This window comes from Suncus etruscus, chromosome X (assembly GCF_024139225.1).
Source record: "Suncus etruscus isolate mSunEtr1 chromosome X, mSunEtr1.pri.cur, whole genome shotgun sequence".
Lineage (NCBI taxonomy): Eukaryota > Metazoa > Chordata > Mammalia > Eulipotyphla > Soricidae > Suncus > Suncus etruscus.
This window is the reverse complement of record NC_064868.1, coordinates 92565844-92588731: the sequence shown is the minus strand read 5'-3', so window position 1 is coordinate 92588731 and position 22888 is coordinate 92565844. Positions and strand designations below refer to the sequence as shown.

The window sequence follows — 22888 nt, the reverse complement described above, 5'->3', positions numbered from 1 at the left end:
TTAAGATTTCTAGCTCCTTTATCAAAAATTAGGTGATTGTATGTCTGGGGAACATTCTCTGAGTATTCAAGCCTATTCCACTGATATGAGGGCCTGTCTTTATTCCAATACCATGCTGTTTTGATAACTATTGCTTTTTAGTAAAGTTTAAAGTTGGGGAAAGTAATTCCTCCTATATTCTTTTTCTCAATGACTGCTTTAGCTATTCTAAGGTCTTTATTGTTCCAAATGAATTTCAAAAGTGCCTGATCCACTTCTTTGAAGAATGTCATGGGTATCTTTAGAGGAATCGAATTAAATCTGTACAATGCTTTGGGGAGTATTGCCACTTTGATTATGTTAATCCTGCTAATCCATGAGCAGGGTATGTGTTTCCTTTTCTGCGTGTCCTCTCTTATTTCTTGGAGCAGAGTTTTATAGTTTTCTTTGTATAGGTCCTTCACATTTTTAGTCAAGTTGATTCCAAGATATTTGAGTTTGTGTGGCACTATTGTGAATGGGGTTGTTTTCTTATTGTCCATTTCTTCCTTATTACTATTGGTGTATAGAAAGGCCATTGATGTTTGTGTGTTAATTTTGTAGCCTGCCACCTTGCTATATGAGTCTATTGTTTCTAGAAGCTTTTTGGTCGAGTCTTTAGGGTTTTCTAAGTAGAGTATCATGTCATCTGCAAACAGCGAGAGCTTCACTTCTTCCTTTCCTATCTGGATTCCCTTGATATCTTTTTCTTGCCTAATCGCTATAGCAAGTACTTCCAGTGCTATGTTGAATAGGAGTGGTGAGAGAGGACAGCCTTGTCTTGTGCCAGAATTTAGAGGGAAAGCTTTTAGTTTTTCTCCATTGAGGATAATATTTGTCACTGGCTTGTCGTAGATGGCCTTAACTATATTCAGAAAGGTTCCTTGATTCCCATCTTGCTGAAAGTTTTGATCAAGAATGGGTGTTGGACCTTATCAAATGCTTTCTCTTCATCTATTGTTATGATCATGTGACTTTTATTTTTCTTGTTGTTGATGTTGTGTATTTTGTTGATTGATTTACGGATGTTAAACCATCCTTGCGTTCCTAGAATGAAACATAGTTGGTCATAGTGGATGATCTTCTTAATGAAGTATTGAATCCTATTTGCCAGGATTTTATTGAGGATTTTTGTATCTGTGTTCATCAGCGATATTGGTCTGTAATTTTCTTTTTTGGTTTTTGTCTGGTTTAGGTATCAAGGTGATGTTGGCTTCATAAAAGCTATTTGAAGTGTTCCCGTTTCTTCGATTTCATGAAAGAGTCTTGCCAGGATTGGTAGTAGTTCCTCTTGAAAGGTTTGAAAGAATTCATTAGTGAATCCATCTGGGCCTGAGCTTTTGTTTTGGGGCAGACATTTGATTACTGTCTTAATTTCCTTCAGTAGTCGTGGGGTTTTTTAAATATGCTACATCCTCTTCAATCAACCATGGAAGATTATAAGAGTCCAAGAATTTATCCATTTATTCCAGGTTCTCATTTTTAGTGGCATAGATGTTCTCAAAGTTGTTTCTGATTACCCTTTGAATCTCTACCATATCAATAGTGATCTCTTCTTTTTCATTCCTAATACGAGTTATCAAATTTCTCTCTCTTTCTTTGTTAATTTTGCCAGTGGTCTATCAATCTTGTTTATTTTTTCAAAGAACCAACTTCTGCTTTCGTTGATCTTTCAGATTGTTTTTTAGGTTTCCACTTCATTGATTTCTGCTCTCAGCATTGTTATTTCCTTCTGTCTCCCTATTTTTGGTTCCTTTTGTTGAGCAATTTCTAATTCTATGAGTTGCATCATTAAGCTATTCAGGTAGGCCCCTTCTTCCTTCCTGATGTGTGCTTGCAAAGCTGTAAATTTTTCTCTCAGTACTGCTTTTGCTGTGTCCCGTAAATTCTGATAGTTTGTGTCTTTATTATCATTTGTTTCCAGGAAAATTTAGATGTCCTCTTTGATTTCATCTTGGACCCAATGGTTATTCAGTATGAGGCTCTTTAACTTCCAGGTGTTAAACTTTTTCTTCTGTGTCCCTTTGGAATTCACATCTAATTTCAGAGCCTTGTTGTCAGTGAAGGTAGCCTGCGAAATTTCTATCCTCTTGATATTATGGAGGTATGTTTTATGTGCCAGCATGTAGTCTATCCTGAAGAATGTCCCATGTACATTGGAGAAGAATGTGTATCCAGGTTTCTGGGGATGGAGTGTCCTATATATATCTAGAAGGCCTCTTTCTTCCATTTCTCTTATCAGGTCTAGTATGTTCTTGTTGGATTTCATTCGGGTTGACCTATCTAGTGTTGACAAAGCCGTGTTGAGGTCCCCCACAATTATTGTGTTGTTATTGGTATTATTTTTCAGATTTGTCAACAATTGTATTAAATATTTGGTGGCCCCTCATTCAGTGCATATATGTTTAGGAAAGTGATTTCTTCCTGCTGTACATACCCCTTGATTGATACAAAATGTCCATCTTTGTCCCTTACAACTTTCCTGAGTATAAAGTTTGCATCATCTGATATTAGTATGGCCACTCCAGCTTTTTTATGTGTGTTGTTTGCTTGGATGATTTTCCTCCAGCCTTTTATTTTGATTCTATGTTTGTTCTGACTATTCAGATGTATTTCCTATAGGCAGCAGAAGGTTGGATTGAATTTTTTGATCCACTGAGCCACTCTGGGTCTCTTAACTGGTGCATTTAGTCCATTGACACTGAGAGAAAGAATTGTCCTGGAATTTAATGCTATCTTTATATTGAAATTTGGTGTGTTTTTTGGTTAGTCTTGTCTTAAATTAGGTCATTCAGTTTTTCTCTTAAGACTGGTTGAGTCTGTAAAGTTTCTGAGCAGTTTTTTTTCCTGTGAAACCATGTATTCTTCCATCAAACCTGAAAGTGAGTTTTTCTGGGTACAGTATTCTAGGCGAAGTATTCATTTCATTGAGTTTTGTCACTGTGTCTCACCACTGCTTTCTGGACTTGAGTGTTTCTGGTGACAGGTCTTCTGTAAATTTCAAGGATGCTCCCTTTAGTGTAATTTCCCTTTTTGATCTTGCTGCTTTCAGAATTCTGTCTATCTGTGGGATTCGTCATTGTGACTAGGATGTGTCTTGAGGTATTTTTCTCTGATCTCTTTTTGTTGGTACTCTTCGGGATGCAGGATTTGATTGCGTATATTCTTTAGTTCTAGAAGTTTCTCTTTAATGATGTTCTTGACCATTGATTCTTCCTGGAAATTTTTTTCCTGGGTCTCTGGACTCCAATAATTCTTAAGTTTTTTCTGTTAGGCTTATCGTAGACTTCTTTATTCATCTGTTCCCATTCTTTGACTAATTTTTCCATTGTCTGTTCATTTGCTTTAAGTGTTTTTTTCCAATCTCTCCCACTGTATGGAGTTGTTATTTATCTCATCTTCCACAGAACCAATTCTATTCTCAGCTTCTCTTACCCTTTTGGAGAGCTTATCCATTTTGTCATTCAGTGTGTTTACTGAGTTTTTCAGGCTTGTTATTTGACCTGTTATTTCAGTTTGGAGTTTTGTGATTTCTGTCTTCATATTTTCTTGGTTCTTATTAGTTTTCTGTTAAACTTGATTCATGGTTTCTTTGAGTTCATTGAGCATCTTCCATATTTCTTGTCTAAACTCCTTATCTGAGAGATTGATTAGTTGGTTGGCCGTTTTCTGGACATCAAAATTATCATCTTTATTCTCTATGTCTGATGCTGGCCTGTGTTGTTTCTCCATTGTTACACTTGTATTGTGGATTTTTCTACATGTTGTGGTGGTATTCATTGGTTAAGTGATGTGAGCGGCCATGCTCCTCTGGCTCCGCCCTTTCTGGGTGGGTCAACTTGCCTCCAATGAAAGGGAGTCCTCAGTGGATGAAGCCTCACACAGGATCAAATCTTAGGCCTGAGCACACAACAGAGAAGATATCTGGGGAGAAATGCTGGGCTTCAGTGATCCAGTACAGTTCTTAGTGTGATTTTTTTCTTCTTGTTGCAGTGGCGTTCTTTCCTTAGAAAGAGCGCACAACCACGTAGTGTATCGGAGCAAAGTGCTCTTCTGGAGCCTCTGGGAGAGCGAATTTTCTGGGCCCTTTTTGGCCCACTCCCAAGAGGTTTCGGAGACAGGACAGGAGACAAACACACACAGGCTGCACTCACAGTTTTTCACAGTTGGGCCCCACTGGGCAGGCATAGATTAGTAGATTTCCCCAGCCTGATGTCACATACAGGGGACCTGCCTTCTGCAAAGTACTGCTTATAGCCGGTTTTCATGTTTGGAAGCAGTTCCTTGGCATTCCTGCCCTTGAATGAGCCTCTGGGAGAGCGAATTTTCTGGGCCCTTTTTGATCCACTCCCAAGAGGTTCAGGAGTCAGGACAGGAGACAAACACACACAGGCAGCACTCACAGTTTCTCACAGTCCAGATTCTACATCTTAATGATACCAGTTCTTATTTGACTTTGTCTAATGTATTTCTCTTAACAAAATCCTCCAAGATTATCCACATTGTCAAAAGTATTCATATTTGTATAACTGAATAAGACACTGTTGTGCATACCTCTCATTTTCCTAATCTATCTATCAGTAAGTAGACAGCTTTCCCCCCTCCACATTTCTTACACATTGTGAATAATGCTACAATAAATCTGGATATGCACACAATGTCTTAGATGCTGACTTTATTCCCCATTGATTCTGCACCTTAGCAATCTCTTTCTGCTTCTGAGCTGTTACCCCACACTGCGGTTTCTCTCTTGGTGAGGGAATTCCTCTGTCCCCTTTCCATCTGGGTGTTCCACTTTATAGCTTGCTTTGAAAGCTACATTATTCCTTGGGCTTTCAGGTCTATTTCAGTGTGGTGTCAGATGGTTTCCATTTGGGTGTAGACTTAACACACATCCACGTTCTCCCTGCTTGACCATCTTGACTCTGTCACCTCTTGCCCTCATTGCAAGATTTGCATTTCCATGAGGATTAATTATGTCATGCATATTTTTCATGCAGCTATTAATAGTTTGTATGTAGTCTTTGTATTCACTTTCTCTACCCATTTCATACTAGAAAATTTGCTTTTATTTTGGAGGGTACACCCAGTAATGCTTACTCCTGGTTCTGCTCTCACAGATCACCCTTGGATGGGGCTCAGGGTACCACATAGGATGTTGGGAATTGAACATGGTTTAATCATAAGCAAGGAAAATACCCGACTGCTGTACTACCACGCTTTTTTCTCTTATTATGCCAGTAGCACTCTCTATAGCTATATAATTAATATAGTTTGAATTGAGGTATTATGATGCCTATGCTTTTATTGTTCTTAGATTGGCTTTTGCCTTGCAATATTTTGTGGTTCTATATATACTTTTAGAATTTTATTCAATTTCTGTGAAAAATTACATTAACCATGTGGGTTGCTTTAAGGAATATAAACATTATTAACCTCTCTCAACCTTAACATAAGATACACTTGCATTTATTTATATTATTTTTAATTTATTTTATGAATATTTCAATGTTTTCAGCCTACAGATCTTACATATCCTCAGTTAAATTTATTCCTAAATATTTTTGTTTTGATGCTATAAATGAGTTTGTTTTCTGACTTTATATTTTGCAGTTTGTGAGTATGTACAACTTCTGTTGGTTTCAATATAGATTTTTGCACCCTGAATTCACACATTAGAATTGTAAGGTGATCATTTTAGTGTGAGCTATCAAGCATCTTATCATTGATAAAATTATGTTAATACTCCTTCATTTCCTATTTATGTGCTAGCTTTATTACGTATTCATTTGTTTATTTAGTTGACTCTCTCAGCCTCCCTCTCCAGTATTATACTGAATAAGAATGGAACTTGGAATTGGACACATTTGTCTTGCCAACATGGGTTTGTTATGTGTTGCCTTGTTGTATTGAGGTACATTACTTCAGCACAAAGTTTTATAGTGCTTATCACAAATGAATGTTAGATTGTTTAAAATTTTTTACCCATGTTTACTTGAATGATAATAGGAATTTACTATTTCATCATATTAATGTGCAGGCCACATATAATGACTTTGTACATTGAACTGTTATTGTATTTAGGGGTAAATTCTCTTGATTGGGTTAACTGCCATTTATTTTGGACATTGAAATGTGCAATTTATTTTATTTTTAATAAATCTTTATTTAAGCACCATCATTACAAGAATGTTTGTAGTTGGGTTTCAGTCATTTTAATGAGTTGTAGGATTCAGTTTGCTAATATTTGTTGAGACTTATGTGCCTATGCTCTATAGGCAACAGTATTAACCTATAATATTCATCTCTTGTAATATCCTTATCTGGTTTTAGTAGCAGAGTAATGTGGATTTTCTAAAATGAGTTTGGAAGTGTTCCTCTTCAATTTCTTGGATAAGTTTAAGGAGGACTGACATTCATTATTATTTAAATGGTAGAATTCACACATTAAGTCATTTTTGTCCTGAGCTTTTCTCTGATGGGAGATGCTTAATTACTAGTTCTATCTCCTTACATGATAATTATCTCTTGATATATTATATTTATTCATGATTCAGTGGGTCTTGTAACTGCTTAACAGGGCCAAAAGAGGATTTTCTGGATTGGAGATTGGATATTTGTAGCTATTAAAGGATCCCACATTCTAGCTGTTGTTTGACAAATAGCACTGTTTTTTGGAGGAGGAAGAGTAGAACCCCATGCACTGTGCAGTATGCTGGTCACTACTTGGGGACATAGACATATTATTTTGACCCTGGACAGTGGTCCTTCAAAACCCTTGCTGTCAATTCTGTTGCATAGAAAAGCTACAACACACAGAGACATCATTCTTTTGGCTGTTTTACTGCTTTTGGAAGTTCTGCATTGACCGTACCTTCATTGTTGACAGATTCTCTCTGAGGTTCTCAAGAGCTTTTCTGTGCTGACTTGCCTCTGATCAGGCAATCACATCATGTGGATTTTTGTGGACTATCTTGGGAAATTGGGTTTTATACTTAGAGAAATGAGAAACCACTGGGGAGTTTCTTTTTGAGCCACACCCAGCAGCCCTTGGGAACCATTTCTGCTAGGGCAAAGGGGATCATAGAGGGTGCTAGAGACCAAATCTAGGTCAGTCACGTTCAAGGCAAGCATCTTACCTGCTGTATACCATCTCTCTGGACCCACAGTGGAGAGTCAAATGAAAAAGAGACTGAGTATGACCTATGTTTTGATAGGGAAAAACACATCTTTTTTCATAATCATAAGTTTGTTTAAGCACCATGATTACAAATATGTTTGTAATTGGGTTTCAGTTATAGAAAAAACACCCCCTTTCACCAGTGCAACATTCCCATCACCAATGTCCCTATCTTCCTCCTCTCCCACCCCCTGTATGTATTTCAGACAGGCATTCTATTTCTCTCACTAATTACTATTGTCATGATAATTGTTAGTATAGTTATTCCTCTAACAGCACTCACCAGTATTTGTGGTAAGCTTCGGATCACAGGCAGGCCCTTCCAGCCCTCATCTGTATTGCCTCTGGGTATTATATCAATACTGTCTTTTATTTTTCTTAAATCCCATAGATGAGTGAGACTATTTTCTATCTCATTACTTTGACTTATCTTACTCAGCATAATAATTTGCATGTCCATCATGTATAGGAAAATTTCATGAGTTCATTTTTCCTGACAGCTGCATAGTATTCCATTGTATATATGTACCACAGTTTCTTTAGTTACTCATCTATTGTCAGATGGGTTGTTTCCAGATTCTGGCTATTGTAAATAGTGCTTCAATGAATATAGGTGTGAAGAAGGTATTTTTGTATTGAGTTTTTGTGTTCCTAGGGTATATCCCTAGGAGTGGTATAACTGTATCATATGGGAACTCAATTTTTAGTTTTTTTGAGGAATCTCCATATTGTTTTCCATAATGGCTGGACTAGGTGGCATTTCCACCAGCAGTAAATGTGAGTTCCTTTCTTTCAACATCCCTGCTAGCACTGATTGTTCTTGTTTTTTTGTGATGTGTGCCAGTCTGGGTAGGCACAGTTAGAGAGCTACTACATTGAGAAAAGTGATAGCACACAAATCTTCTTATGTGGCAAGGTTCTTCACCATATTCCATTTCACTTGGAGTTATTAACCACAACACAAAAAAGAAATTAGAGCATCCAGTTTACAAATTGCATTCATAAAACTTAATTCAATAGGATTAAAGAGCTCAAGAATAAATGAGAATCGATAAAATACATTGAAGAAATTAAAGGTATAACTCTCCCAGGAAATGGAACTCAGAGAAGGCTTCAATAATTTGAATCCAGAGACAAAGAAAACAAAATAAAAAATAAATAATGAAGGGTCACAGCTTTAGTACAGAGGATAGGGCATTTACTGTGCATACAGCTGACCTGAGTTTGATCCCCAGCATCCTACATGTTCCCCTGAGCACTGCCAGGAATAATTACTGAATACAGAGCTAGGAGTAGCATCTGAACACTGCCAGATGTGGCCAAAAAACAAACAGCAACAAAAAACCATGATGAGACAACATCAAACTCAATGTTTATTAACTTTAAATTTCATTAAATTTCGCATAGTGAATGGGTGATTTTCCTTCCTCTGTAACTTTACCTTGTCCTCTTTCTTTGCATCTTTGTTCTCATAATTAAAAATAAAAAAAATTTGCATAGTGAAAAATCCTTGGTCTAAAATAAAATATGGCCCTGTAAGACCAGACCAATAGCATAGTGGGTAGTATAGTGGGTAGCTGTCTTGCACACAGCCAGCTTGGGCTTGATACCTGCCACTATTGTTACTGAAGGGTTACCATGCATATCACTTTATCCCCATTAAGCATCCAGTTCTTGTCCAGAGTGATCAGTTCCAACTATCATTGTCATAGTGGTCCCTTTTCTACCCTACCAGCACTCACCAATCTTTGTGGCAAGCTTCCTACCATGGACTAGTCCTAGAGGCCTTCATCTATATTGCTTTTTAGATATTTGTACCATATTATCTTTTTTTATATCACACAATGACTGCAATAATTTTATGTCTATCCCTCTCTCTCTGGCTCATCATATTCAGCATAATACTTCCATATCAATCTTTTTATAAGCAGATTTCATGACTTGATTCTTCCTAACAGCTGCATAGTTTTCCACTGTTTAGATGTACTAGCCACCAATCTGTTTTGGTTGTTTTTTTTTTTTGTTTGTTTTTTTTTGCAATTTTCTCAACCATTTCTTTTCTTTTCTTTTTTTTTTTTTTTTTTTTTGGTTTTTGGTTTTTGGGTCACACCCAGTGATGCTCAGGGTTTACTCCTGGCTATGCACTCAGAAATCGCTCCTGGCTTGGGGGAACATATGGGACGCCAGGACATGGAACCACAATCCATCCTAGGTCAGCCAGGTGCAAGGCAAACACCCTACCACTGCACCACTGCTCGGGTCCCTGGTCTCAACCATTTCTTAACAGTAACTCCTTACCAATCTTCTTTCCTTCCTGTGGCCTTACTGGTTGGACCCCTAGTCCCTTCTTTGATGAGCCCCCCACTTTATACAATTTTACCTGTGATCCAATTAGATTATCCTGGTGGCTCACACTGGGTCAATGGCCTATGGTTGAGAAAGGTTACCCAAAAACACTCAATATTGTTTGCCACCATGTCAGTCACTCCATGTTTATTTATTTTTGAGTAGAGTGATCTAGAACAGTCCACGTTCTGCTACTACAACTATTCATTCTTACTCAGTAAATCCAAACAGTGGAGCATCGTGGTATGAAAGTAGCATCTGTGGATTTTTCCTTTCTAGGTGCTTGAACTCTGCTGCTTTCTTGTTGGTCTATGTTGTCCAAGTTGCTCAACTGGATCTGTTTGTTAAACTGGAAAATGAGAAGAACCACAGGGCTCACCTCATAGTGTTGTTGTAAAGTTTAAATAATTTAAGAATGTTAAAGGGGGAGTGGAGAGATAGTACAGCAGGTAAGGAGCTTGTCTTGGACACAACCAACCCTAGTTTGATCTCTCGTATCCCATGTGGTTGTCAGACTCCCTCCAGGAATGATCCCTGAGTATACAGCCAGGAGACACCACTGAGCATTGGCCAACAAAACAAAACAAAATGTTGTTGGGTTTTTTTGGTGTGTTTTTGGGTTACATCCAGAGGTACTAAGGGATAGCTCCTGGCAGGTTCAGGGGACTATATTGGATACCGGGAATAGAACTTGGGTCGTCCTGGGTTGGCCTGGTGCAAGGCAGATTCCCTGCCATTGTGCTATCTCTCCGGTCCCCATAATATGATTTTTTTGGTTTTGACCACACCCGATAGCACTCAGTAGTTACTCCTGACTATGCACTCAGGAATCACTTCTGACAGGCTCCGGGAACCATATGGGATGCTAGGGATTGAACTTGGATCCATCCCTCATCGGAAACATTTAGGGCAAATGCACTACCACTGTGCCATCACTCTGGCACTAAACAAAATTTTAAAAACCTAGAAGAATGTCCATAAAATAGCGGGAGCTATAAATATAAATGCTATACCTTCTTTAATTGATGACACTTTTATTTGCATTAACTTTATATCCAAATGACTCTGGAAAAGCTATGTTGGTTAATTGAAGGCAGAGATGCACAGGATCCTTACCCTGTTTTCTGACTGTTGACTAAATCTGCTCGGGACTGGGAAGATTTCCCCAAAGGGTTGAGGAACAGGCTTCTCATCCAGGAAACCCAAATTTGATCCTGCCTGATTCCTCCAAGCACTTTTGGGAGAGACGATAATCTGACACTAGTAGCCCTTGAGTCTGCCTGGTAAGGTACTAGGAGGCCTTGTTTGAAGTGTGAGATTAAAGAGTTTTGTGAATTGAATTTGGGAGTTCCGGATGGAACAGTGTTTATTGGGGGTACTTATGGCCTCTTTATTCCCCCTCCCCCATCTCCAGGAGAATATGTCATCATGACTACCCATTTCCACCTAAAGAGAAAAATTGGCTACTTCGTGATCCAGACCTACTTGCCATGTATTATGACTGTCATCCTGTCGCAAGTGTCTTTCTGGCTCAACCGGGAGTCTGTCCCTGCCCGCACGGTCTTTGGTGAGTTTTTCTGTATAAACAAATGTGAAGAGACACTTGCAAAGTCTCACGATGGTATCCCAAGTAGATGTGACAACCTGCAACCAGCCTTAGCAGCTGGTGTTTAGCTCCTGCTGTTTTAGATCATCGGTTTCTTACCAAGAAAGTGGACACGAGAAGAGGGTTGAGGAGGTCAGGCCACTGGTCTTGGTGGGGTTTGCTCTAGGAACTGGGAGTTGGGTTTGCTCTAGGAGCTTCCCTTGGAAGCGAAGAAGTCAGTGGGCTGGAAAGGCTAAGGGAGGGATGAGAGACAAAGATGAAAACAGTCCAGGGTTCTGTTTTTTTTTTATTTTCCCTTTAAACCTCAAACTTTGCTGTTTGCTCCACCTGCTTCTTGAAAAGTCTAAGTGATATGTTACTCCACAAGGGTTTTGCTAAGTTTGAAGGAGTTCCCAACTGCAGCTGTAATCAGGGAACTTTTTCTTGGTGTGACTTTCTGATGTCTGGCAAAAATTTTCATATCATTGGCACCGGGAGACATAAAGCATATAAAACACGTGCCTCATCTTTTTTCTCCTGTAAGATGTTTAAGGAGATAAATATTAATTAGTTTCTGGAGTCTATGAAACTGTCTCCTGTGCAGAGGTGATGGGAAGGCATAAACTTGAGAAGTACCTGGTACTGACAAAGAAGGGGAGATGAGGTAGACAACAGTGGAAAAAAGGTAAAGAAAAATACTAGAAAGAAAGTCCAAAGTCCGAAAAATAGGACACAAAAAAGCTCAAAGTATGTGATACGAAAATCAAGAAAGTTTGCTTATGCTGAGTGAAATAAGTCAGAGAGAGAAAGAAAAATGCAGAATGGTCTCACTCATCTCTGGGTTTTAAGAAAAATGAAAGACATTAGAACAATTCCCAGAGATGAGGTCCAGAAGGACCAGCTCAAGATATGAAGCTCTCCACGAAAAGTGATGAGTGCAGTTAGAGAAATAACTACACTGAGAACTGTTATAACAATGTGAATGAACGAGGGAAGTGGAAAGCTTGTCTAGAGTACAGGCAGGGGTGGGGTGGGGAGGAGGGAGATTTGGGACATTGGTGATGGGAATGTTGCACTGGTGATGGGGTGTGTTCTTTACATGACTGAAACTCACCCACAATCATGTTTGTAATCAAGGTGTTTAAATAAGATATTATTTTTAAAAAAAAAGAAAGTTTTCAAGTCAGACTGAAGACTTAGATGAAGAAGAATTTTACTATAAATTTAGGTTCGCTGCAGCTCAGGGGTGTAATAATCGACAAGAACTGCTCCACTCCAGAATTCAAATAAGAGTCAGGGAACTGTTTTAGGAAGTCTCACAAACTAGACATGCTGAGTTTTCCTCTTCAAATTCCAGAAAGGTAAAAAAAAAAAATTCCAGGAAGGAAGGAAGGAAGGAAGGAAGGAAGGAAGGAAGGAAGGAAAGGAAGGAAGGAAGGAAGGAAGGAAGGAAGGAAGGAAGGAAGCAAGGAAGGAAGGAAGGAAGGAAGGAAGAAGGAAGGAAGGAAGGAAGGAAGGAGGGAGAGAGAGAAAGAAAGAAAGAAAGAAAGAAAGAAAGAAAGAAGAAAGAAAGAAAGAAAGAAAGAAAGAAAGAAAGAAAGAAAGAAAGAAAGAAAGAAAGAAAGAAAGAAAGAAAGAAAGAAAGAAAGAAAGAAAGAAAGAAAGAGAAAGAGAAAGAAAGAAATAAAGAGAAGAGAGAGAGAGAAAGAAAGAAAGAAAGAAAGAAAGAAAGAAAGAAAGAAAAGAAAGAAAGAAAGAAAGAAAGAAAGAAAGAAAGAAAGAGAGAGAGAGAGAGGAGAGAGAGAGAGAGGAGAGAGAGAAAGAAAGAAAGAAAGAAAGAAAGAAAGAAAGAAAGAAAGAAAGAAAGAAAGAAAGAAAGAAAGAAAGAAAGAAAGAAAGAAAGAAAGAAAGAAAGAAAGAAAGAAAGAAAGAAAGAAAGAAAGAAAGAAAGAAAAAGAAAGAAAGAGAAAGAAAGAAGAAAAGAAAAACTAGACAGGACATAGAAAACATTCCTTTAAATCTCTGAACTGCTAAGACCTCAAAGGCTCCTGTAGAAAGAGGAACATAAACCTGAAGGATTTTTCACACTAATGGGTGCTAGTTGCAGATGCAGCTGGATGAACTACGATAGTTTTAATAAATCAAGAACTCAGGTCTAGGTGTCGCACACATCTGAAATCCTTGCGGTGTCACTCTTGTAGGCTCAACAGTGTCCTCAAAGCTCTTCACCTCCTAATCCCTGGAATTTATTAATTTTACCTTAGATGGCAAAAAGGATTTGCAGATTTGAACTAAATTAAAAGTCTTGAGATAGAGAAATTATCTTGGATTACCTGGCTCGGTCTGGAATGCAAGCATAATTGACCTTATAGCAGTGAGACAAGGATACGCCAAGCAAAGGACAATGCCAAGTAGAGAGATAAATCATGAAACGTGGAGAAAAAGAGAAATTTCCTTTCACTGTCCCGGAAAAAGAAGTCATGTCTTTAAAGTCATAATAAATAGACTATAAAGAGACTTCAACTTGAAAAAAGCATTTTTCAACAATAAATTTGAAATTGTCACTCCAAATTCATGATGACAAACCTGCATTAAAGGAACTTCTTGAAATAAAAAGAATTATACCAATAGGAAATTTTAAAATGCATTAAAATGAATGAATATCCTAAATGAATGCAAAATGCTAAAGGAAATACACAACAACAATCATTGAATATATAAGATTATCGAGATAGCACAGCGGTAGGGTGTTTGTTTTGCACGTGGCCAACCCAGAATGGACCCTGGTTCGATACTTGGCATATGGTCGCCTGAGCCTGCCAGGAGTGATTTCTGAGGGCAGAGCCAGGAGTAACCCCTGAGCTCTACTGGGTGTGACCCAAAAACAAAAAAAATAGTATAAAAATGGAGACAAGTGGTACAGTGGGTAGGGCACTTGTCTTGTATGCAGCCAACCTAGATTTGATCCCTGAGTACAGAGCCAGGAGTAACCCGCAGCTGGGTGTGGCAACGCAAATAAATAAAACAATAAAAGTGGTTCAATGGGGGCTGGAGAGGTGGCACTAGAGGTAAGGTGTCTGCCTTGCAAGTGCTATCCAAGGAAGGACCGCAGTTCGATCCCCCGGCATCCCATATGGTCCCCCTAAGCCAGGGCCAATTTCTGAGCGTTTAGCCAGGAGTAACCCCTGAGCATCAAATGGGTGTGGCCAAAGAAAGTGGTTCAATGGATAGAAATATCACACACACATATATATGATATATATATATATATATAAATACTTTTTCAGAAGAGAGGAGCATATGTGGACTGAGATCTGAGTAATGATACAGTAGTGAGAGCACTTGCCTTGTACACAACCGACTCAAATTCAATCCCCAGCATCCCATAAGGCTCCCCAAGTAACACCAACAGTATTTTCTGAGAGAAGAGCAGAATTAATCCCTACACACTGCCAGATGTGACCTCAAACACCTCCCCCAAAAGAGAGAGAAGACCATAATGTAGTTTAGACAGGTGCACAGGTTGGGATGAAAAAAATAATGGAGGGCCCGGAGAGATAGCACAGCGGCGTTTGCCTTGCAAGCAGCTGATCCAGGACCAAAGGTGGTTGGTTCGAATCCCGGTGTCCCTTATGGTCCCCCGTGCCTGCCAGGAGCTATTTCTGAGCATCGCCGGTGTGGCCAAAAAAAAAAATCTGTGAAAAAAATAATGGATAGAAATATCACATATATTTATAATATATACATATTCAGAAGAGAGGACCATTTGTGGACTGAGGCCTGAGTGATGATACAGTAGTAACATCTGTGGATTCTGCCTTTCTAGGTGCTTGAACTCTGCTACTTTATTGTTGGTCTATGTTGTCCAAATTGCACAACTGGGTCTGTTTGTTAACCTGGAAAATGAGAAGGACCACAGGGCTAACATCATAGTGTTGCTGTAAAGCTTAAATAATTTAAGAATGTTAAAGGGGGGGCTGGAGAGATAGTACATCAGGTAAGGAAAAATTAATTTTAAGGGAGTTTTCATTATCAAGGGAAGGTAGAAATGTACCCATTCATGTTGAATGAATGATTAATTTTCCTAAGTCTAATATCTATGTTGACTAAACCTGCCAGGGATCAAAGCCAGGTTCTCAGTGTCCACAGCATGTGCTGGACCACTGAGCTCCCCGGTCACTGGAACCCATTAAGTAGTCAGGCAGCTGCTCTGGGAGGTGGTGTTTTCTGGACTAAGGATCAGCCAAGATCCCTGCTCTCAAGCCACTCCTGGTTTGGTTGAACAAATATAGAAGAGAAAATACACAAGATCCTCTCAGAGGAAGGTGGTGGAACAAAATGAATTTATACAGGAGTCTTAACAGAAAAGCACCGGGTAGAAGATCTCAGTAGCTTGAAAATGCAAACCTCTTTGCCTGTCCATTAAGTGTATCCGATGCCTGATTGAGAGTCTGGCCACTTGTTCCTCATTAAAAGCTCTGCTCAAGATGACTGTTCTAATTACACCTCAAGAGGCAAGAGCTAAAAAATTCTCCACAAAAATGTAGTCACTTGTGTGGTGGTATAATTCTGTTCTTCCCTGCACTTAGCACTGTAAGGCATATGACAGGTCAGACAACTACATTTGTTGAAAAGCAGGAACAGCATACAGGCTTTGTGTGCCTGGACTTGCTGAATTGGGGTCCAGCCTTACTTCTGCCTGGGCCAATAATCAACCTGAGGATGACTATTTCTACCTTGTTTAACAATATGTGTAACAACATGTCCCTTTGGAGTTTCATTTTTGTTTTGTATTTTTGTTTTGGGGCCACCACACCCAGCAATTCTCAGGGGTGACTCCTGGCTCTAATCTCAGGGATGCCCAAGTTCAAGCCCAGGTTGGCTGTATGCAAGGCCTTACTTGCTATATTCCTGGTCAGCTCAGGGAACCCTTTGAGTTGCTGGAGTTCGAAGCTGAATCAGTTGAATACAAGGCAAGCACTCTCTCCACTCCAGTCCCTAAACTAAAAGTTTTGAAATACCCAGTATGTATTCAAATGTAGAATACTATTGGAATGATTGTAAAATTATCTAATGTTATAACATGTGATTGTAAGTATACTACAAATTTTGAAATCTAACAGGATTCGTGAACAAAAATAATAGTAATAATAGGAGCCAGAGAAATTATACAAAAGGTTTGACTTGCATGCAGTTGACCCGGGTTCAATATTCAGCTTCCCATATGGTCCTCTGGGCCTGCTAGGAGTGATTCCTGAGTGCAAAGCCAAGAGCAACCCCTGAGCACTGCCAAGTGAGTCCTAAAAATCAAACTTAAATTAAATTAAATGGTAGTCATATTAATTATAGAAGCTACCATTTATTGAGAATCATCTGTGACAGATTTTATGCTCTATGGACAATATGAATATAATTACATCGATCGATCTAACAAATCTGAATCACATTATCACACACATTTCACACATGATAAGCACCTTCTTGAAGATTCATATTGTGGGATGGTTTGTCTTCTTGTTTTTTTGTTTGGAGGTTACATCAGCATGCTCAGGATTTACTCCGATCTTTGTAGTCAGGCATTACTCCTGGTGATTCTTCAGGGACCATTTGTAGTACAGGGGATCGAACCCAGGTTAGCAATGTACTATTGCTCCAGACCCCTAAGTGGAAAAGTTTAAATTTAAATCAGTTTCAGTTCATTTCTAATGATCATTTGCATTTTTGTTTATTTAACTATAGATTTATTTATATAGTTTATTTAACAATAGTGTTTCTCTTTCATTTTTCCTTACTGAGGTAACAGTATTGTTCAGAATGGAAATGAGTATGTGCTTTAGTATTATCACATCATGCCTAATGTCAAAATGCCAATATACCTCCATTACTATCCCTAGGCTCCTTTTTTAAGGCACCCTCTTACTCCCATCTGGAAACCTCAGTTTTGTCAGTCTAAGAGTTTCTTCCATTGGACATTTCTTTCCCTTCTTCCTTCATTCATATTCTGCCCCTGAGTGAGATTATTGCTATCTTTCTTCTGACTCACTGCACTTAGCATGGTCCCCTCCAGTTCCATCCAAGCTGTAGAAAAAAGTAGATTCATATTTTTTTTCAAAAGTCAGTAGTATTCAGTTTTGTCAAGATGCCACACTTCTTTATTTATTCATCTTCCATGTGGTGCTTGAGTTATTTCCAAATCTAAAAAGCAAACAGGATAGGGGAGAAAAGTGTTTAAACATATAACTGAGAATCTTTAAACTGAGGCCAATAAAGGAAAAGAAATCCATTTCTGAACTGGAGAGATGACACAGTGAGTAAGGAACTTGGCTTGCTTGTTCACAGCAGAGCATATGATCCCCTGAGCCTGAACAAGTGTGAACCCTGAACACAGCACCTGGAGTAAGTCCTGAGCACATCCAGGTGGGCTCAAATTCCCTCACCCTTGCCCCAAAGGCATCGATTCATTTATAAGTAAGCTTTGTTAGGAGGTTTAATAATAAAACCTGGGATAACTTTGATTGTCATCATGCTTGGTAAAATGGCAGAACTTTCCAGAGTAATTGTAGGATTAGCGTGTCACAGGGAATAGGGACGTCTAAGGGTCCTGCTGGTGTCAGACCATGTCTTGAGTCTAGGGCTGACTTTGAGATGGTTCTGATTACTACCGGAAGAGGAAAGGGGGGAACTAGAAACTGGTATATGCTTCCTGGTGCTGAGTAGGTTCACAAGGACCCTTTGGCTCTCCTCACCAGTATCTGAGACCTGGCCTAGAGAGGGAGGCTGCCCTTTCCTTCTTGTGCACTCTCAGAAGAAGCACTGAGGGCACAGTAGCCAGGGTCTCCAGACTGCTCCTTTCAGCTGACAAGATAGGTGGTGTTTGAGGTTTTGACACAAACATAAACAATTAGGTTCTTTAACTTCCAATAGAGATGGTTAAGCAAAAGCAAGAGGTCCATTTTCAGAAGCACAGATATTCCGATTCCTGCCTTCATGGGGAAGGTGACTAGTTCTCTTCGACTCTCTCTCTCTCAAGTTCAGAGATATCATCAGGTGATTAAGCACTGACCTTGCCTATATGAGTCCTTGGGCTTGATTACTGGCCCTGGTCCCCCTTCCCAAATTTATTTTTTCTGATTTACATTTTGAGTGTAGAATAGCACCATGTTCATGTCTGGACTAGTGGCCACTAATTTTCGCCTTCTCTCTCCCCAGGTGTCACCACGGTTCTCACCATGACAACCTTGAGTATCAGTGCCAGAAACTCCTTACCTAAAGTGGCATATGCGACGGCCATGGATTGGTTCATAGCCGTCTGTTATGCTTTCGTATTTTCTGCGCTGATTGAATTTGCCACTGTCAACTACTTCACCAAAAGGAGTTGGGCTTGGGAAGGAAAGAAGGTGCCAGAGACACAGGAGGTGAAGGTGAGCTCTGGGCAGAGGGTTGCTGGGATGCACTCCCTGAGAGAAATGTATTGGAGCCAGGAGTGAGTAGCCTGCAGCCTGGGGGAACTGGCCCGGGGTGTGCGCTATTCACTGGGGAAAACAATCCATTTCTCAACTGGAGTGTTTCTAGCAGTGTGGAGTGTTGGCTTGGGAGCAAGAAATAGAGGGTCGCTCTGATGGAGGCTGGAGTGATCTTTATTAAAATTTAAAAAAATATAAATCACTGTGAGCTACAGAGGTAAGCTATTATAGTTGAATTTTCGTGTACAATTCCGAACACCCATCCCATCACCATTTCCTGCCTCCATTTCCTCAGTTACATTCATCTACTCTTACCCCCAGCCTGCCTCTATGGCAGACACATTTCTTCTCTCTCTTCTCTTTCTCTCTCTTAACTTTTATACTTTCAGGCATTATGCTTTGCAATACTATTACTGAAGGGATATCCTGCATATCACTTTACTTTCATTCAATATTCAGTTTTTGTCCACAGTGATCACTTCCAACTATTATAATCATATTGGTCCCATCTCTGTCTTAACTGCACTTCCCAAAACATTGTGTCTATTGTCCTACTATTTTGGTATATCTCACAGATGAGTGTGATCATTCTGTCTGTCCCTCTACCTTGGACTCATTTCACTCAGCACGATACTCTCCATGTCCATCCATGTATGAGCAAATTTCTATTTCTATTTTTTTACTTTTATTATTTTAAAATAATATATTTATTTAAGCACCATAATTACAAACACATTTGCAGTTGGGTTTCAGTTATAAAAATGAACACCCCTCTTCACCAGTGCAACTTTCCCACCACCGATTCCCACATCTCCCTCCTCCCACGACCCCTACCTGTATTTGAGACAGGCATTCTACTTTTCTCACTCATTAAGATTGTCATGATATTTGTTAGTGTAGTTATTATAATCATATTGGTCCCATCTCTGTCTTAACTGCACTTCCCAAAACATTGTTCTATTGTCTTTGGGTATTATTCTCATACTATTTTGTTATATCACACAGATGAGTGTGATCATTCTGTCTGTCCTTCTACCTTCGACTCATTCTAACTGAACTCACCACTCTTTGTGATAAGCTTCACACCATGGGCTGGTCTTTCCAGCCTTCATCTCTAGTGTCTCTGGGTATTATTACAAAAATGTCTTTTATTTTTCTTAAATACCACAGATGAATGAGACTATTCTGTGTGAATCACTCTCCCTTTCACTTATTTCACTCAACATAATAGTTTCCATGTTCCATCCATGTGTGGGAAAATTACATGACGTCATCTCTCCTGACAGCTGCATAGTATTCCTTTGTACATTTATGTATCAGAGTTTCTTTAGCCATTCATCTATTGAAGGGCATCTGTGTTGTTTCTAGATTCTGGCTATTGTAAATAGCACTGCAGTAGTGAATATAGATGTTCAGAAGGCATTGTTGTACGATGTTTTTGTGTTTTTAGGTTACATTCCTAGGAGTGTTATAGCTGGATTATATGGGAGCTCAATTTCCAGTTTTCTGATAAATCTCCATATTGTTTTCCATAAAGACTGGACTAGATGGAATTCCCACCAGCAGTGAATGAGAGTTCCTTTCTCTCCACATCCTTGCTAGTACTGATTGTTTTTGTTCTTTGTGGTGTCAAAGAATGTAAACAGACAAATTTACAAGTCTTTGATAAACTCAGCAGAAACAACATAAGAACCCTTAGAGTCCCAAAGACCCAGAAAGAAAATCCCTAGTAAGAATCAATAGTCAAGAACATGTATGAGCAAATTTCACGACTTCATTTTTCCTAACAGCTGCATAGTATTCCACTGTGTAGTTGTACCATAGTTTATTTATCCACACATCTATTCTTGGAAACATGGGATGCTTCCAGATTCTGCCTATTGTGAATAGTGCTGCTGATTGATCTAGTGTGGTAATAGCAGAGATCCCCAAACTAATTTGGCCTACTGTCACCTTTTTATTAATATCTCTATTTAAACACCTTGATTACAAATATGATTGTAGTTGGATTTCAGTCACCAGTGCAACATTTCCATCACAAATGTCCCAAATTTCCCTCCTCCCTATGCCACCCCCGCCTGTACACTGGACAGACTTTTTACTTCCCTCCTTCATTCACATTGTTATGATAGTTATCAGTGCAGTTATACCTCTAACTACACTCACCACTCTTTGTGGTGAGCTTCATATCGTGAGCTGTACTTTCCAGCCCTTCTCTCTTTGTCTGTGAGAGTTATTGCAAAAATATCTTTTATTTTTCTTAAAACCCACAGATGAGGGAGACTGTTCTGTGTCTATCTCTCTCCCTTTGACTTATTTCACTCAGCATAATAGATTCCATGTACATCCATGTATAGGAAAATTTCATGACTTCATCTCTCCTGACGGCTGCATAATATTCCATTGTGTGTATGTACCACAGTTTCTTTAGCCACTCATCTGTTGAAGGGCATCTTGGTTGTTTCCAGAGTCTAGCTATTGTAAATAATGCTGCAATGTATATAGTTGTGAGGAAGGGATTTTTGAATTGTATTTTTGTGTTCCTAGGGTGTATCCCTAGGAGTGGTATAGCTGGACCATATGCCACAATTTCCAGATTTTGGAGGAATCTCCATATCGCTTTCCATAGCGGTTGGATTAGATGACATTCCCACCAGCAGTGGATAAGAGTTCCTTTCTCTCCACATCCCCACCAGCACTGCTTGTTCTCATTCTTTGTGATGTGTGCCAATCTCTGTGCAATGAGATGGTACATCATAGTTGTTTTCATTTGAATCTTCCTAATGATTAATGATGTGAAGCATTTTTATGTGCCTTTTGACCATTTGTATTTCTTCTTTGTCAAAGTGTCTGTTCATTTCTTCTCCCCATTTTTTGATGGGATTAGATGTTTTTTTTTTCTTGTATGGTTCTATCAGTGCCTTGTATATTTTGTATATTAGCCCCTTATCTAATGGGTATTGAATGAATAGTTTCTCCCACTCCTACTGTCACCTTTTTGAGAATATTTTTTACTTAATATCTTCTTAAAAATCTACTTTGGGTGGGGAGAAAGATCCACAGACAACTGCATTGGAGGCAACTAAACCCCGCCACCCAGATTGTACCCCTGTGGAACACAGGGGAAAGAATTGAACTCTGTCTTCAGTCTAGAACAATCTGTAAGAACACCCCTGCCCTTACTTTCTGGTGTGTCTGATTATAATCAAGCCAAAAGTATTTCCTTATTCTTCCTGTATTTGATTTTTATTTTTACCCTTATTGGAATATTATTCTGGCAAAGATCTACTCATTCATCAAGATCCAGATGATTCCATTGACATTGGGTTTGTTTTTTGAGTCCTACCCAAGTGTTACTCCTAGCTCTGCATTCAAGAATCACTACTTGTGGGTTTGGGGATGCCAGGCATCAAACCTGGGTCATATGTGTGCAAGGCAGGTGCCCTATTCACTGTGCTGTTTCTCTGGCCCTTCCCTTAGCATCAGAATACAGAATCAATTACAAAGTTAAAGGAAGGTACCATGTTACAGGTGACATAGGGCAGTTGTGGAAGCTTTATGGTTACTCTGATGATGGTGGGATGCTCTAGTTCTGTATATCAATACCATAAGCACTTACAGTATTCTAAATACCTAAGCTCTAATAATTTCTTAAAAATTAATCAACAACCAAAAAGACCCAGGTGAAATATAGTTTTCTCCACCAAATTGTTCCAAAATTGGCCAGAAAGTTTTCATTCTTCTTGGTGTAGGAAAGTATTCCTGATATTAAAAGCATATATTTGTATTATAGTTAATTAGTTTTCTGCATCTCACTGGATGAACTTCTGGAATGGAGAGACAGGTGCATCTGTAAGGTGATAGTAATTAACATCCCTAAACAAAGGTGTTCCCTCAATTTCCTTTTTCCCTAAATATCTTCTTTGGGTATGTAAAAGCCCAAAACCTGGATTACAGGACCTTCCCCCACCCTGGTGGATTTGGGTACTGGATAATCAAGAGAGAGCAGTGCTGGTTTTTCCCAGATGCAGAGAGCACATAGCAGCGGCCATGAGGCAAACAGCAGGCTGACTCTGATAAATCTTGTCCTGACTGGCTTGGATTTATTTCTCTGCCACTACCCTGCTTCATGAGACCAGTCCTCCTAAAGGATTAGAAAAACAGTGCCTTGGGTGGTCTTACCACTTGTAGATTTTTATTTTACAAGCATCCTTGCATAGCTTCTGACTCATATAAGAGTTTAAATTAGTTATATGTAAACTATATTGGTGGATAGACAGAGGAAGGAAGACAAAA

General features: G+C 39.1%; 1 protein-coding gene across 2 annotated transcripts in view; it reads left to right on the top strand.

Annotated features, from left to right (window-relative positions):
• The window catches only part of GABRA3 (gamma-aminobutyric acid type A receptor subunit alpha3), a 211418-nt gene that overhangs the window by 166202 nt on the left and 22328 nt on the right, over positions 1-22888 (top strand). For both annotated transcript variants that reach the window (XM_049767503.1, XM_049767504.1), the window contains exons 8-9: positions 10959-11111; positions 18339-18550. In XM_049767503.1, the coding sequence (XP_049623460.1) occupies positions 10959-11111; positions 18339-18550 (365 nt within the window). The remainder of the gene's footprint in view (positions 1-10958; positions 11112-18338; positions 18551-22888) is intronic.